Source organism: Camelina sativa, chromosome 15, assembly GCF_000633955.1.
Source record: "Camelina sativa cultivar DH55 chromosome 15, Cs, whole genome shotgun sequence".
NCBI lineage: Eukaryota > Viridiplantae > Streptophyta > Magnoliopsida > Brassicales > Brassicaceae > Camelina > Camelina sativa.
The window spans coordinates 25759661-25772032 of NC_025699.1; the positions used below are offsets into that span (position 1 = coordinate 25759661).

Genomic DNA, 12372 nt, shown 5'->3' on the forward strand with positions numbered 1-12372 from the left:
TAAAGACAGAGTGACTTCCAAATATTTGAGTCATTTACCTTTTCGATTGATTTCTTTTCTTACCTTCTTGTCCCTTACTCTTCCATCCTTCATTTACTTGAATATCTAGAGGTTTTGTTTTCAAAATAATAATATATAATTTGACTATATAAATAACTTGTGTTGTTATTTTCCATTCCTCGTGGTTCTCCTGCAAAGAAATTGTTCAGTGCTATTTTCGCCGCATACGCACATCGTCGTAACATGGGAAGATTCAAACGTTACGTTGTAAGCTAGACAATATATGAAGACTATGAAGCCTGGCGAAGCATCTTTTTATTATTATTATCCTAACAACACAGTATATATAAACGCAACACACATGGGAAGTTTCTAATTCTTATTTTTATATTGTGTATCGCTGCTAAGTAAGTTGTAGAGATTATGATCTGATTCTATTTAATATTTAATTGAGAGAATTTACGTAGACTTGGTGACGTTGTTGGATACCTCTCTATAATTGTATATCTCGGCTCGTCCATGTTCACCATGTTCAAAACTTCTAAATCTGCTGATGACGTTACTCTACATAACTCGACATACAATATAAACAAACTTTTTCTAAGATTTGTTTTTGGCTTTTATTAATATTCATTACATACCTCAAACGCAGGGGGAATTGACGTCTTCTTAATTTTAACGGACACTTAGAATCAGCATGAGAGAGTAATATCGTTGGGATGACAACCTTGTTTCCAACTGCTGTACCAGTTAAGATCTTTGCTTCAATGACTCTAGCACCCAAACGTGTGAAAATTAATCTAGTTCCACTATAAATTCCTCTTTTTTTTATTCATGTTTCATGAGAGCATAACTGGAGAGTCTATTTTTAGTTTCAAATAATGATCTGGTAAACTTGAGAATTTGAGTGGGGTCAATATTTATGCAGGATATGAGGAAGGAAGGGCTTCAATTTATGTTCCAACAGATTATATTAGATGAGTAATATTTTTCAAAAAAAAATATTTTCATAGAAAGAAATTGATCAAAGGTCAATTAATAACCCAAAGCACACTCAACCACGATCTAGTGGTGTCGTCGTAGCACTTTAGAGTCGAATCCACAGAGACCAAATGATGCACTATGGAATTATATAGATCAAATTAAGCTAAGACAATGAGAAAGATTATTTTTCAAGTAACCGATTGAAGACAAAATAAATAAAGGTTTGTGAAATCAAGAGAAGATATTGGGTGTGGGAATCAGTTAGGGGACATGATCACGAAATTAGATGATGGATTAGGATATCATTAAATACCGTTCTTGAACTCAAATCTCGAATGTAAAACTAACCTACTGTCGCAGCGTTAGTTATCTATGCAAGAAAATGATAAAACTCTAAACCATCGTTTGAATCTAACAATCCTAGCAAGCAATAAGTTCAAGTTTGATTATGTTCACAAGGTGCCTTAACTTCAACCTTCGTTGGCTAAGGATCACCTTGCTCACCTAAGTTCTTTTCAAGTAATTCAACAACACTTTTGATGCCTAGATGAATTAAACCTATGATCATAAACTAGGTAGCTAATCTAGTTTAAGCAATGAGACCAACAATAGATGAAGAACACAATAGATCAATCCAAAATCTAACAACCTAAGTTAGAGAATCATAAAACTCCTTTTTGAAACCCGAAACCCAACAGAGAGACTACTCAGACATCGAATAACAACAATCACAAATCAAATATGAAGAAAACATGTTTGAATTGCAAAGAGAAATAAAAGGGTTCAAAATTCTTCTCCAGAAGGTTAGAAAGGATAAGAGATCTTCTCCCAAAGCTTACAAGTGTTCAAGGGCTGCATAGAATAAAACTTGTCTTTCTAGAGGTCGAGCCTCATTCTTAAATAATAAAATAAAACCCTAAAAGTCGGTTTAAAACATAAAAGGAAAAGTTGCTTCGGGGATGGGATTTGTCGATCTCGAGCGAGGATCAGTTGATCCGGAACGTTTTTTCTGCTCTCACTTCATCTGCTTGCTAGCCCGATCAGTCTTCAACCAATTTAGCTCCAGATGCATATTTTCATCTCCAAAATGCTCAGATTCCTTCCAAAATCACCTAGAACCTGTAAAGACTCACAAAAGACTAAAAGGACTCTAAAAGCACACTTGACCTAACAAAAGACTCAAAACAAGTGTAAAAACTATAGTTAAAACCCTATAAAATGCAGACACATCAGAAATCATTTGTGTTTCTGATTTATAGCATTGTCGAGTTTTTAAGGTTATCAAATGAAATTAATGTTTATTGAATTTTTAATAGAATTAGGAATACACACAATTTACCGTAACGTTGGGAAAAAACAATATTTATGCCAGCCATATTTTTTTTTTCCCGTTTATTGCATTGTAATGATCGGTGATGCATTTTAATTGTTTGATTTTTTTTATGTTTAAAATAGAGGACAATATATGCTTTAAAATTACAATGAAATGAACAAGTATGTATGTGAACTACGTGTATAGATATGGCTTCTTTGTCGAAGTTGGTTTAACCATATATAGGGATTAATTTTTTTCAAGAATAAGTGTCAACTCTAGAAGTGTCAAGAAACAAGTTTTAGAAGGGAACTCTACTTTATTATATAAGATACACATAACACATATGAGTGTAAAATGATGTAAAATGTGGATAGCTAATAAAAGTGAAGTCTAGGAACCAAACTTAAGGTTGTTCGAAACAATCAATCATACATTTGGTCCCAATGTGGTAGATTGGAACATGACAGGGAAACCATGTGCTCCCCACTTATTTATTTCTTTGCTTCATATACTCTCCGCAGCACAATGCACATGCAATTGCGTTATTTATGTCACTTTCTATTATTATTTTTTAAAAATGGTGAAATAGATGGATTCATTCATGGTTGATATTAGTAATCATTTTTTTTTTTGGTCAAAAACCATTTTGTTATTCTGTGAGAGTTTAATAACAACCATTTTTTATACTCTTAACTTACAACATGAGCAAAAAGTACAATTGTGTTTACAAAAATGATATGACACATGAACCTGTAAGCTTACAGAAAAAAAAAAGACAAATCATTAATCATGTTTTATGTTTGAATCAAAATATATTAATGTGATGTATATGTCATATATATTCTGTTCGTTTGATGAGAAAAGTTAAATTATAAGTTTGCTACAAAAAATATTGTATAACTAATATTGAGGAAAAAAAAACTAATATTGAAATATATTTTAGAAACATATAACAACACAAGGAAAGTTATTTTAAAAAAAAAACAGCAGCCGTTTACAAGACAATGAACCGGACGTAGAAAAAAAAAATACATGAACCGGACGTAGGAGATTAGGGTTTTGAGTAATGCCGCCTCCCTAAGTCCTAAGACTCCTAACATCTACTATATAAATAAACGCAGCTACTCTTATCTCTCTAATATCATCTTCATACACTTCTCTAACTTAACCTTTAGCTTGAGTTTTTCACAGATATATGTTTACTATTTGATTCTCCATGTCCTTCTTCAAGTTTACCAGTAATCTTTGGTTTTTTCTGTCTAGAAGTTTATCTCCGATGAAGAAGCAATCCCATAAGATAGGAAGTGCCGTATGACACTTTACACAACAGTGGACTGAACGAGGATTGCATCCGGTAGTTACACCCATCCCCCGGTCAGTGTTCCCGATCTAGTTAAGGTCGGGTTCGAGCTGCTCGGCCGGGTTATCTACCGTACATCCTAACCGTTCTGTGTCCGCTGTGTGGGTGATTTGACACGGGTTCGCTGAGGCTTTTATTTTATTTTATTTAAGTTATGATATGAACTTGTCCGATGCCACGTCGACGGTAGCTCTTTGTGGCTATGATCCTCGATGCTACATTGGACATAAACAAATGTTCGTGTTTCGCTTACTGATAGGAACCTGTGGATCTTTGATTATTATACGATCTACGGAGCCATTTCGGCGATTACATTTTAGATTTTTTAAACCAATTAATTTTGATTTTTTGATTATTGGGAAGGTTACCGATGATGATTATTGCTAAAATATGGAATTACCGTCTGAGTTTTATACTCTTTGATGTGAAAAACGCTGGCTTACTGAGGCTTCCCTATTTCCTTTTTTTTATTTCAATAGTTATGAGCAATTGCCTTTGAGAGATCAGAGCAGCGAGATTTCAAATGCTGTTCTTGTTCCGTTGCAGGCATAAATCGAAACCCATTGATCTTTTCTCTATTTCATCTTGCAAGTAATCTTTCATTATTGCAAATCAGAAGAAAATATCTCACATTATTGATTAAGAAGCAAAGTTTATTTTTAATCATTTTTTTCTTTCTTTCATAACATTAAATCCAAAAAAGGTACATGAGCATTTTTTCTTTTGTTTGTCTACATGATACGTTTGATTTTTAGCTCCACACTACATCTTAGATCATACTAAAGTTCTTATGAGTCTCTAACCATCCACAGGAAGAGTTTATAATCATGGTCCGAAGATATATGATGGTTCTGCGTGGAACTTCATCGTAGTCCGGAGAAAATGTTTCCACACGCTTCTATTAGTATGAGTTCCTTTTAATTAAAATCTCGATAGTCGTAATTCAGAGAAAGAATGTGTTGTTTGATTATATGAAAATGCGCCACCTAAGGTTATTCCTGTCCCCAATGGCCACCTTGATTGTAGCCGACGTTTCGGAGATACTCTTTTTTCTTTTTTTTTGGAAGACGTAACCAAGTAAAAAAGCTACACTAGTATTTCTCTGCCTAGTTGCACGCAAAGACAAAGGAGGTACAGAACAAAAGTGGAAAATTCTATTCAGCTATAATATTTGACTTTTAATTGTGTTCTTCAAGTGTTTAATTTGACTTGTATTGTAATAACATTCGATCTTTTATCATCACCATCTAAGAATTTGGCTCGTAATTAATAAGTAATGAAAGAATGGTTTGTAACTTAATAAAATGAAACATAAGTACACAACTTCTAAAACAAAATGAAATAATCATACATATGACAGAAAAGTTAAGAATGACGAAAGCTAGGAATTATGTAGCAAATAGCATCAAGCAAATTATACATTTTAATTAAGAATTACAACTTTTGTAATAAGAATAAGCGTAGGCACAAAAATCTTAAACCACCAACGAAAGAGATAGAGAGAGAGCGCTCATCGCTGTCCATGCTTGCAGGAGAGAGGAAGAGAGTCAGAGGAAGGACGGAGGAGGCGGCGAATCTCAGAACGGAGCATGAAGAAGACATGAGTGAAGCTGCCTGTTTGTTGATTACCCAATGATGGTTTGGCTCCGTTCTTGTTAACTTCAAGATCTGTGAAAAAGATTGGTAACTTCTTTAAGAAAATCCATGACAAACTCCATTCCCACCATTCTTTCACGGAGCTCCCTCCTTGCTCTCCCATGTTTGGCACCGACTTGGATTTAGAGACGGTGGAAGGTTGGTTACGTGAAAGATTTAGAGAAAGAGAAGAGAGACGGCGACGGAGAAGGCCTGGCTCATCTCTGGTGGTGGTGGAAGAGACAGGGAGAGAAGTGGGTTTACGAATCTGAAGAGTTTTCATAATTGAGGAGCTCATGGCCAAGAGAGATCAGAGAGAGAGGAAGATGAAGATCAGGAGGTTAAGAGATGATCAGGTTGCTTTAGAGAGAAAAAGTGAGAAAGGTATGAGAGAGAGATTGTGAACAAAGCTTTGACACTGACTGGTTTTATTCCCGTGTATGTTGTGGACCTCATTCATTTTTATTCCTTTCCTTTGCCAATAATTACATGCCAGTTCTTTCTCATATGATTTGCCGCAAAGTTGGTATAGTGTATCATTTATATCGAGTTGTAATTTAAAAAATATATATATAGTTAAAATAAGTGATTTCTAAATCTATATGAAATTGTTAATTCTAAAAATTAAAACACATTGATTTTGAAATAACATGTTTTATCTTTGGAATTGAATCCTTATATTTTACACTTTCAAATCCATTCAAATTTATTTAACACATAATGTGAATTTTGTAATCCAAAAACAAATAATTAAATGAATAACATAGGATTTTAATAAATATTTGTAAATCATGGAACCAATAACACATAAAATTATTGATTTGAAAAAAAAAAGAATAAATATGCAAGACCAAAAATAATTTAAAGGTCATGAATTTTCGGAAAAATTTGTAACTAAAATACATTTTAGATGGCGTACACGAAAGCAAGATGGTGAGCAAAATTTCTCTGCCGAAATATCATAAATGGTTTTGTTTTGGGGAGCGTCAATATTAATGACAATATTTCGAATTCGTTTGTAATCACGATTTGGCAAGCAATATGAATGCATTGTGTTTGTCGTCTACATTCCAAATTAAAATTATGAAACAAACGCAATGCAAACGTATACTTAACTAACACATATACATATACAATGATGTAAATTATGAAAGCGCAATAAGTGTTGTAAATGTGGAATATGTTGAGCTAGAAAGTCACAATGATGTATTGAATCCAAACTCAGGTTGTTCGAAACAATCAAATCATACATTGGCCACAATATGGTAGATTGAAACATGACAAAAGAATCATGTGCGCCCACTTGTATATAACATATGAGCCAATGCACTCATAACAAATTGATTTTAAGTTGGATATCCATTATCTCAATATCTCTTTCCTATTATAAGTCTATATAGTTATGATTTCTTATGTAAGACTTTTTAAAGTTCACCATATAAGATTCGACTAAATTGTATTCCTTCCGTTTCAAAATGTAAGATGTTTTAGAGAAGTTTTTGTTTCATAATATATGATGTTTTCAAGTTTCTATGCTACTTTAGATTAGTTTAGTATTTTATATTATGCAGTATTGTTTCTGATTGGTTAAACTTGTTAAAAGTAAAAACTTCTTAATCTGCGTGCTTTACTTAAAAACATCATATATTTTGAAACGGAAGGATCGAATTGTGTGCCTTCAAACAATCAAACCTCACATTTGAGAATGTGTGGATCTATCATGCATCCTTCACTAAAACCATACTTTAGGCTACGACTTTGGTTTTGGCATGCAAGACCTTAAAGTTGTTTCTTCATTTCTGGAAACTTTTCTAAATTACATTCTAATAAGGCCTTAAGGGATGTATTTGATGTCAAAAAGGTTTCTAGGTTGAATATAATTTTACATTCTGTTTATAATAACTGTTTTTGGATTGAATATAATATTATTTTCATTCTAAAAGTAAAATAAAAACATATTTTAGACTTCTCCTACTGATAACATTGGAGAAAATGGTAAATTTCAACCCGTATTATTTCAAAAGTGTAAATTCCTACCCAAACAACAGAACCGTGTGTTTTTTCAACCTAAACCCTCACTTAATTCAAATTTATTACCTAGACTTCAAATCCTTACCCATATTCCTACATTGACTCAAACATCGTTAGTCAACTGTTAAATACGATTGAGTCATATGATGCGATGGCAAGTTTGCTACTGATGTGGCATGTCTTCTAATCTATTTGGGGGATAATTCGATTTAGGGTTTCATACATTCATCTTCTTCCTCTATATTTACTGAGCTCTTATCTCTGCTCCTCAAATAGAGATTTCGACAAACTCAAATGGATAAACGAAGAAGAGGCCTCCCTAAGAGATGTCACCATTGTGGAACACCTGTTGTAATGAAGACATCGACAACTGCTAAAAATCTGGGAAGATTGTTTCATGCGTATCCGTTTGGAAGGGATGGGGTAAGTGTGAATTTCTCAATTATCTCGTATAATTTGGTTGTGTCTGCAGCTAAAAGTCTATATATGCCATATGACTCAACTATACTTAACAGTTGACTAACGTTGTTTGAGTCAATGTACGAATATGGGTAATGATTCAAAGTCTAGGTAGTAAATTTGAATTAAGTGAGGGTTTAGGTTGGAAAACACACGGTTGAGTTGTCTGGGTAGAAATTTACACTTTTCAAATAGTACAAGTTAAAATTTACCCTTTTCCCGATAATATTGTACTAGTTGCATCATCTCACTGGAGCTAAATAGAAATGGCTAAAGAATAGATTGCAAATATTGGGCCTACGATTAAGCTTATTAATCCATTAAACTTTTGAGAAAACAAAAATATTGTTCATTTTCTCAATTGAAGCCTCTCTGGTCTTCATTAGGGGTTTGTCATTTGTGGAAAATTTAAAAGTAAGGGCATAATAGGTTTTTTGATTAATATAAAGTATAGTTCACCAAATCTGATTAACAAAGGTAACAAATCACCCAAATAAAGAAGATATCTTTTATTTTTCATTTTTCCCCTTAAAACAATTAAACCAATAGAAAATTACAACTTTTTTGCACTATTGTTATTTCAAATCAAAATTTACTAGGTAAAGCTTTTTAAATCAAAGAGAAAAGTATCTTTCAAGGAAAAATATTTAAAAAAGCAAAAGAAAATAAAAATTACTCACTTCATAGTGTATACTATTTTTAACAATATTTGTCATAATAGAAAAATATATATTAACTCACAATTTAATTTACCAAAATTTCATTTAAAAATGGATTTATTAAGATATATTAATTATTATTTAAAAAACCTTTTAAGATTAAATTTTTTTTTTCTCTTAGAAATAACATGTTAGAAAAATTTCTATTATGAAAGAGGTAAAGTCAACTAATTGTAAAAAATCTTTTTTTTTTTAAACATACTTTCAAAAAGCGTGCATCTAACATTATTGATCAAAATTTTGGAAAAGCTTGCCCATTATGTAAGAATTAATTTAATTTTTAGTAAAAACAAAAAACATTTTTGATGTTTCTTGCTCAGTAAAAATTAATATTAAGCATTCTCAAATCACAATTATTATTAGTTGGAAACTCAAAGATAAATAGTTATTAAAAAAAAAAGCTAAATAGAGGTCAAAGTGGTTTAATAAAAAAAATCACAAAGCAGAAAAAAAAAATCAAGACTTTCAAAAGCTTATAAATAGATAAGCTTCTGAGGTGCTAAAGCCACTGGTTTAATCATAAACACCATCTTCTAAGGTGCTAAAGCCACTGGTTTACTCATAAACACCATCTTCTCTCTTTATCACCATACTTTCATAATGGTTTCAACAAACACCTCAGATTTCTTATCGAGTCTTCATGATTCCCTTTTGGTTACGATAATCTCGTTGTTACCGTTCAAAGAATCAGTACGAACGAGTGTTCTTTCAAAGAGATGGAGAAATCTCTGTCTTGAGACGACAAGTCTTGTCTTCAAAGAGTCCGAATTTGTTACACTTCCGGAGTTTCACTTTCATAGAGCGTTCGTCGAACCCTCAGTTCGTGAAAGGGTTTTCTTTGTTGGTGTTTTGCTTGAGTGGGTCTCAAAGTTTACTGGCAAAGTTATCGAAAACTTTGAGATTCATCTCTTCCTGCCCACGGGTTTCGAGAGAGATATAATGTCTCTCCTCGAATTCGCCACCTCCCGACAAGTCAAGAACATAGTTCTTAATCTCTCAGATCGTACCCCGACAGACTTAATAAGCTCATTTTTAATTTGTATATTCAGATGCCAGTATCTTCAGAAGAACGAACTAGATGTTTCTCATCTCTTTCTTAATCTTTTATATGTTAGATCTTTAACCGTTTGATCTTTCTTCCTTCAGGTAAATTGTTTTTCACGTACTCTATTAGCTATCTAATATTCATAATATCTACATCTCTTAGATCATTCATTAATTCGATATTATTGTTATATTTCATTTCCACAAAATCTACATCACTAGATCGTTCAATACATCACTATGCAAACATTTTTTTTTTTTTTTTTTTTTTTTTTGTGTGTGTCGATTTAACATACTTTTTTCTTTGAAAAAGGTGATCCAAGATTGTGACGATCCTATGGCTTTGCATGGTCCGATGAAAACTCGACATTTGGTGATGCGAACAAATATGCACCCAAATGACTTCGGAGGAATTAAAATATTTCTCAACAGCTGTCCGGAACTGGAATCTCTCACTTTTGATTTGGTTACTACTAGTCCTATCGCGGTAAGTTATTTTTGTTTGTTTTAATCTTTAATCTCTCTCACATTATTGTGCTATTTGGTATAAAACGCTTAACTTTAACTGGATTATGCAGACCGATCAGTCGCCATTCGTGATAGATCCGGTAACGCATTGGCTTACTAGCGAAGCTTACGAGTGTTTGGAAAAAACGCTCAAAGTTGTGAAGGTAAAGAACTTTCGTGGAAGCTCGAACGAGTTACATTTGCTTCAATACCTGATTCGTACTGGGCGTGTGCTGGAACGAGTTGAACTTTATGAGGCAATGGGATTGGACCATAATCAGAAGACGTGGATAATGGCTGGAGTCAAGGAGGTTCAGAAGAATCTGAAGAAAGCTTCGACTCATTTAAGAATTACTCTAAACAGTGCTTGACTGAAGCATTTTCTTGATTTTAATTTCTAGTGAAAAAGTGTACTCATTGAGTGATCTTTTCGACTTTGTTTTATTTCATGTTAATGCTATGTATTTCAATGTTTTATTTGGATCAATTTCTTTAGTTGTTTAAGTTTATCATTTTCTTATATGGCTTGGTAAGAAGAATAGTTGGTAACTAAGAAATGAAAAACTACTTTGCTTGGTTTGGAGACTTGTAGACTACAAGTCTCCAAGTTTCTGTTTGATAATCACTAATTATGATATGATATTAAATCCTCAAATTTTATACATTTTTGTTTAATTTTTTTAAGTTTTCTAATTAATTAAATTGAGTTTTTGTTTCTTTGCCTAATGATTTTATTCAATTCCATTTATGGTTTTGTTTGCTTTATATAGATTTAAATGTGATATTGTACCTAAATGGGTTGATTTTTTTTCTTCCATTCGGATATGTATTAGCTTGTGAATCTATCCTCACTTGCAAGTAAGCATTTGTAGTAAAATATTTTACTATATAAGCTTATTACCTTGATAGTGACACTTATCAAGTTTATACATCAATGTAAAATACAAAACCATAAAATTCATCCAATAATAATATTAAAAATCAATATGACCTAGAGAACCCAAAACTCAATATGTATGAATGTATCTACTCACAGATGACCTAGCTAGGTACTTGTGATCATTGTAGATAGAAGGGTCATGAGTTTGACCCCCAAAGTTTTTTAAAATCTAATAAACCTAAAACTAGAAAATGAAGAACAACCTCAAAAAATACGTAATCGCTCAGAAGAGGCTCTGTTTTCTGTTTTTTTCGTATGGGGTCGAGCTCTTATTTATACAAGAAGGGCACGGAGCCATAGGAAGAAAAAAATGTAAAATTTCGAAAGCCCCACAGATATTGCAATTGTATTGACCGGTGTGAGGCGCCTTTCCATCATTCGGTAACGTTGAAGCACCGATTGGTCGTCATCTTCAATCTTTTCTTATCTTGACGCATGTTTGATCCATTTGTCTTCTAAAACTCCTTCCTTGATTGGTGATTCTAGCAGCTCCAATACCTAATAAGACTTAATTAAAAGGCATATCTTTTTCTTACTTATAAGTATTAAAAGACTTAAACTTGATGTTAAAATGGCTTTGAAAACCGTTAAAAATTATGAATTATCAACGTCGTATTGTTAGTTCTTTTAATGTGTGAGAAGCTGAGAAAGACTCACTATATCAACGTGTGGCGTGTCTCTATATAACACCTTGTCAGGAAGCTGAGAAAGACTCACTATATCAACGTGTGAAAAAGACTCACTATGCTTTGAGGGATGATGATGTAAGAGAAGATGGGTATGACGTATGCGGCTAGTCCAAGAAGGAGATCTTCTAGTACGATTCTTTTCACCACTTTGAATCGTATAGGCTACATGTGGTATAGTAGAAGTATTAGTAGCTTCTTCTAATGATCTATTTTGGAATTGGCATAGTCAAGGTTTGGATTCTGTCAAATCATTTAAGTTTTTCATGATCAAGAGAGCTTTTTCCTTTATATTCGGAAACATATTACAAGTTTTTAAAGAAGGACAGAGAATACACAAGAAAGGAGGATGGATGATCAACGCAGATCATAAATGTAACTTTATTTTTGTAGAAAATATGCATGGAATATTTCTGAAAGTTTTTGAATCCGTTAAATGATATTATACTGTCATAGATATAGCAAAAGAGTTAGTTTGATATCATATTTAGATATGAGTTTGAATAGTTATAGGTAGAATGTTTAGATTTACGTAGTGGTTCCCAACGAACATAACTGAATCTTTCCGACCTGATATACGATGGACCAGTTATTAATTCATCTGTAGGAAAAAAATCCGTTTTATTGAAAAATATTTTACTTATAAATAAGTGTATTTTTTGAACAAAAATCAAACGGTTTGACCTGATTGC

At 32.7% G+C, this 12372-nt stretch overlaps 1 protein-coding gene and 1 pseudogene across 1 annotated transcript; one reads left to right on the plus strand and one right to left on the minus strand.

Annotated features, from left to right (window-relative positions):
• On the minus strand, window positions 4942-5759 carry LOC104747542. Its single transcript, XM_010469190.2, has one exon. The coding sequence runs from the start codon at window positions 5590-5592 to the stop codon at window positions 5170-5172; it is 423 nt and encodes a 140-aa protein (XP_010467492.1). The 5' UTR covers window positions 5593-5759; the 3' UTR covers window positions 4942-5169.
• LOC104748791 lies at window positions 9104-10425 on the plus strand (annotated as a pseudogene).

Excerpts from the sequence above, each read along its gene's own strand:
- LOC104747542 (XM_010469190.2), bottom strand. The coding sequence starts at position 5,592 with ATGAGCTCCTCAATTATGAAAACTCTTCAGATTCGTAAACCCACTTCT.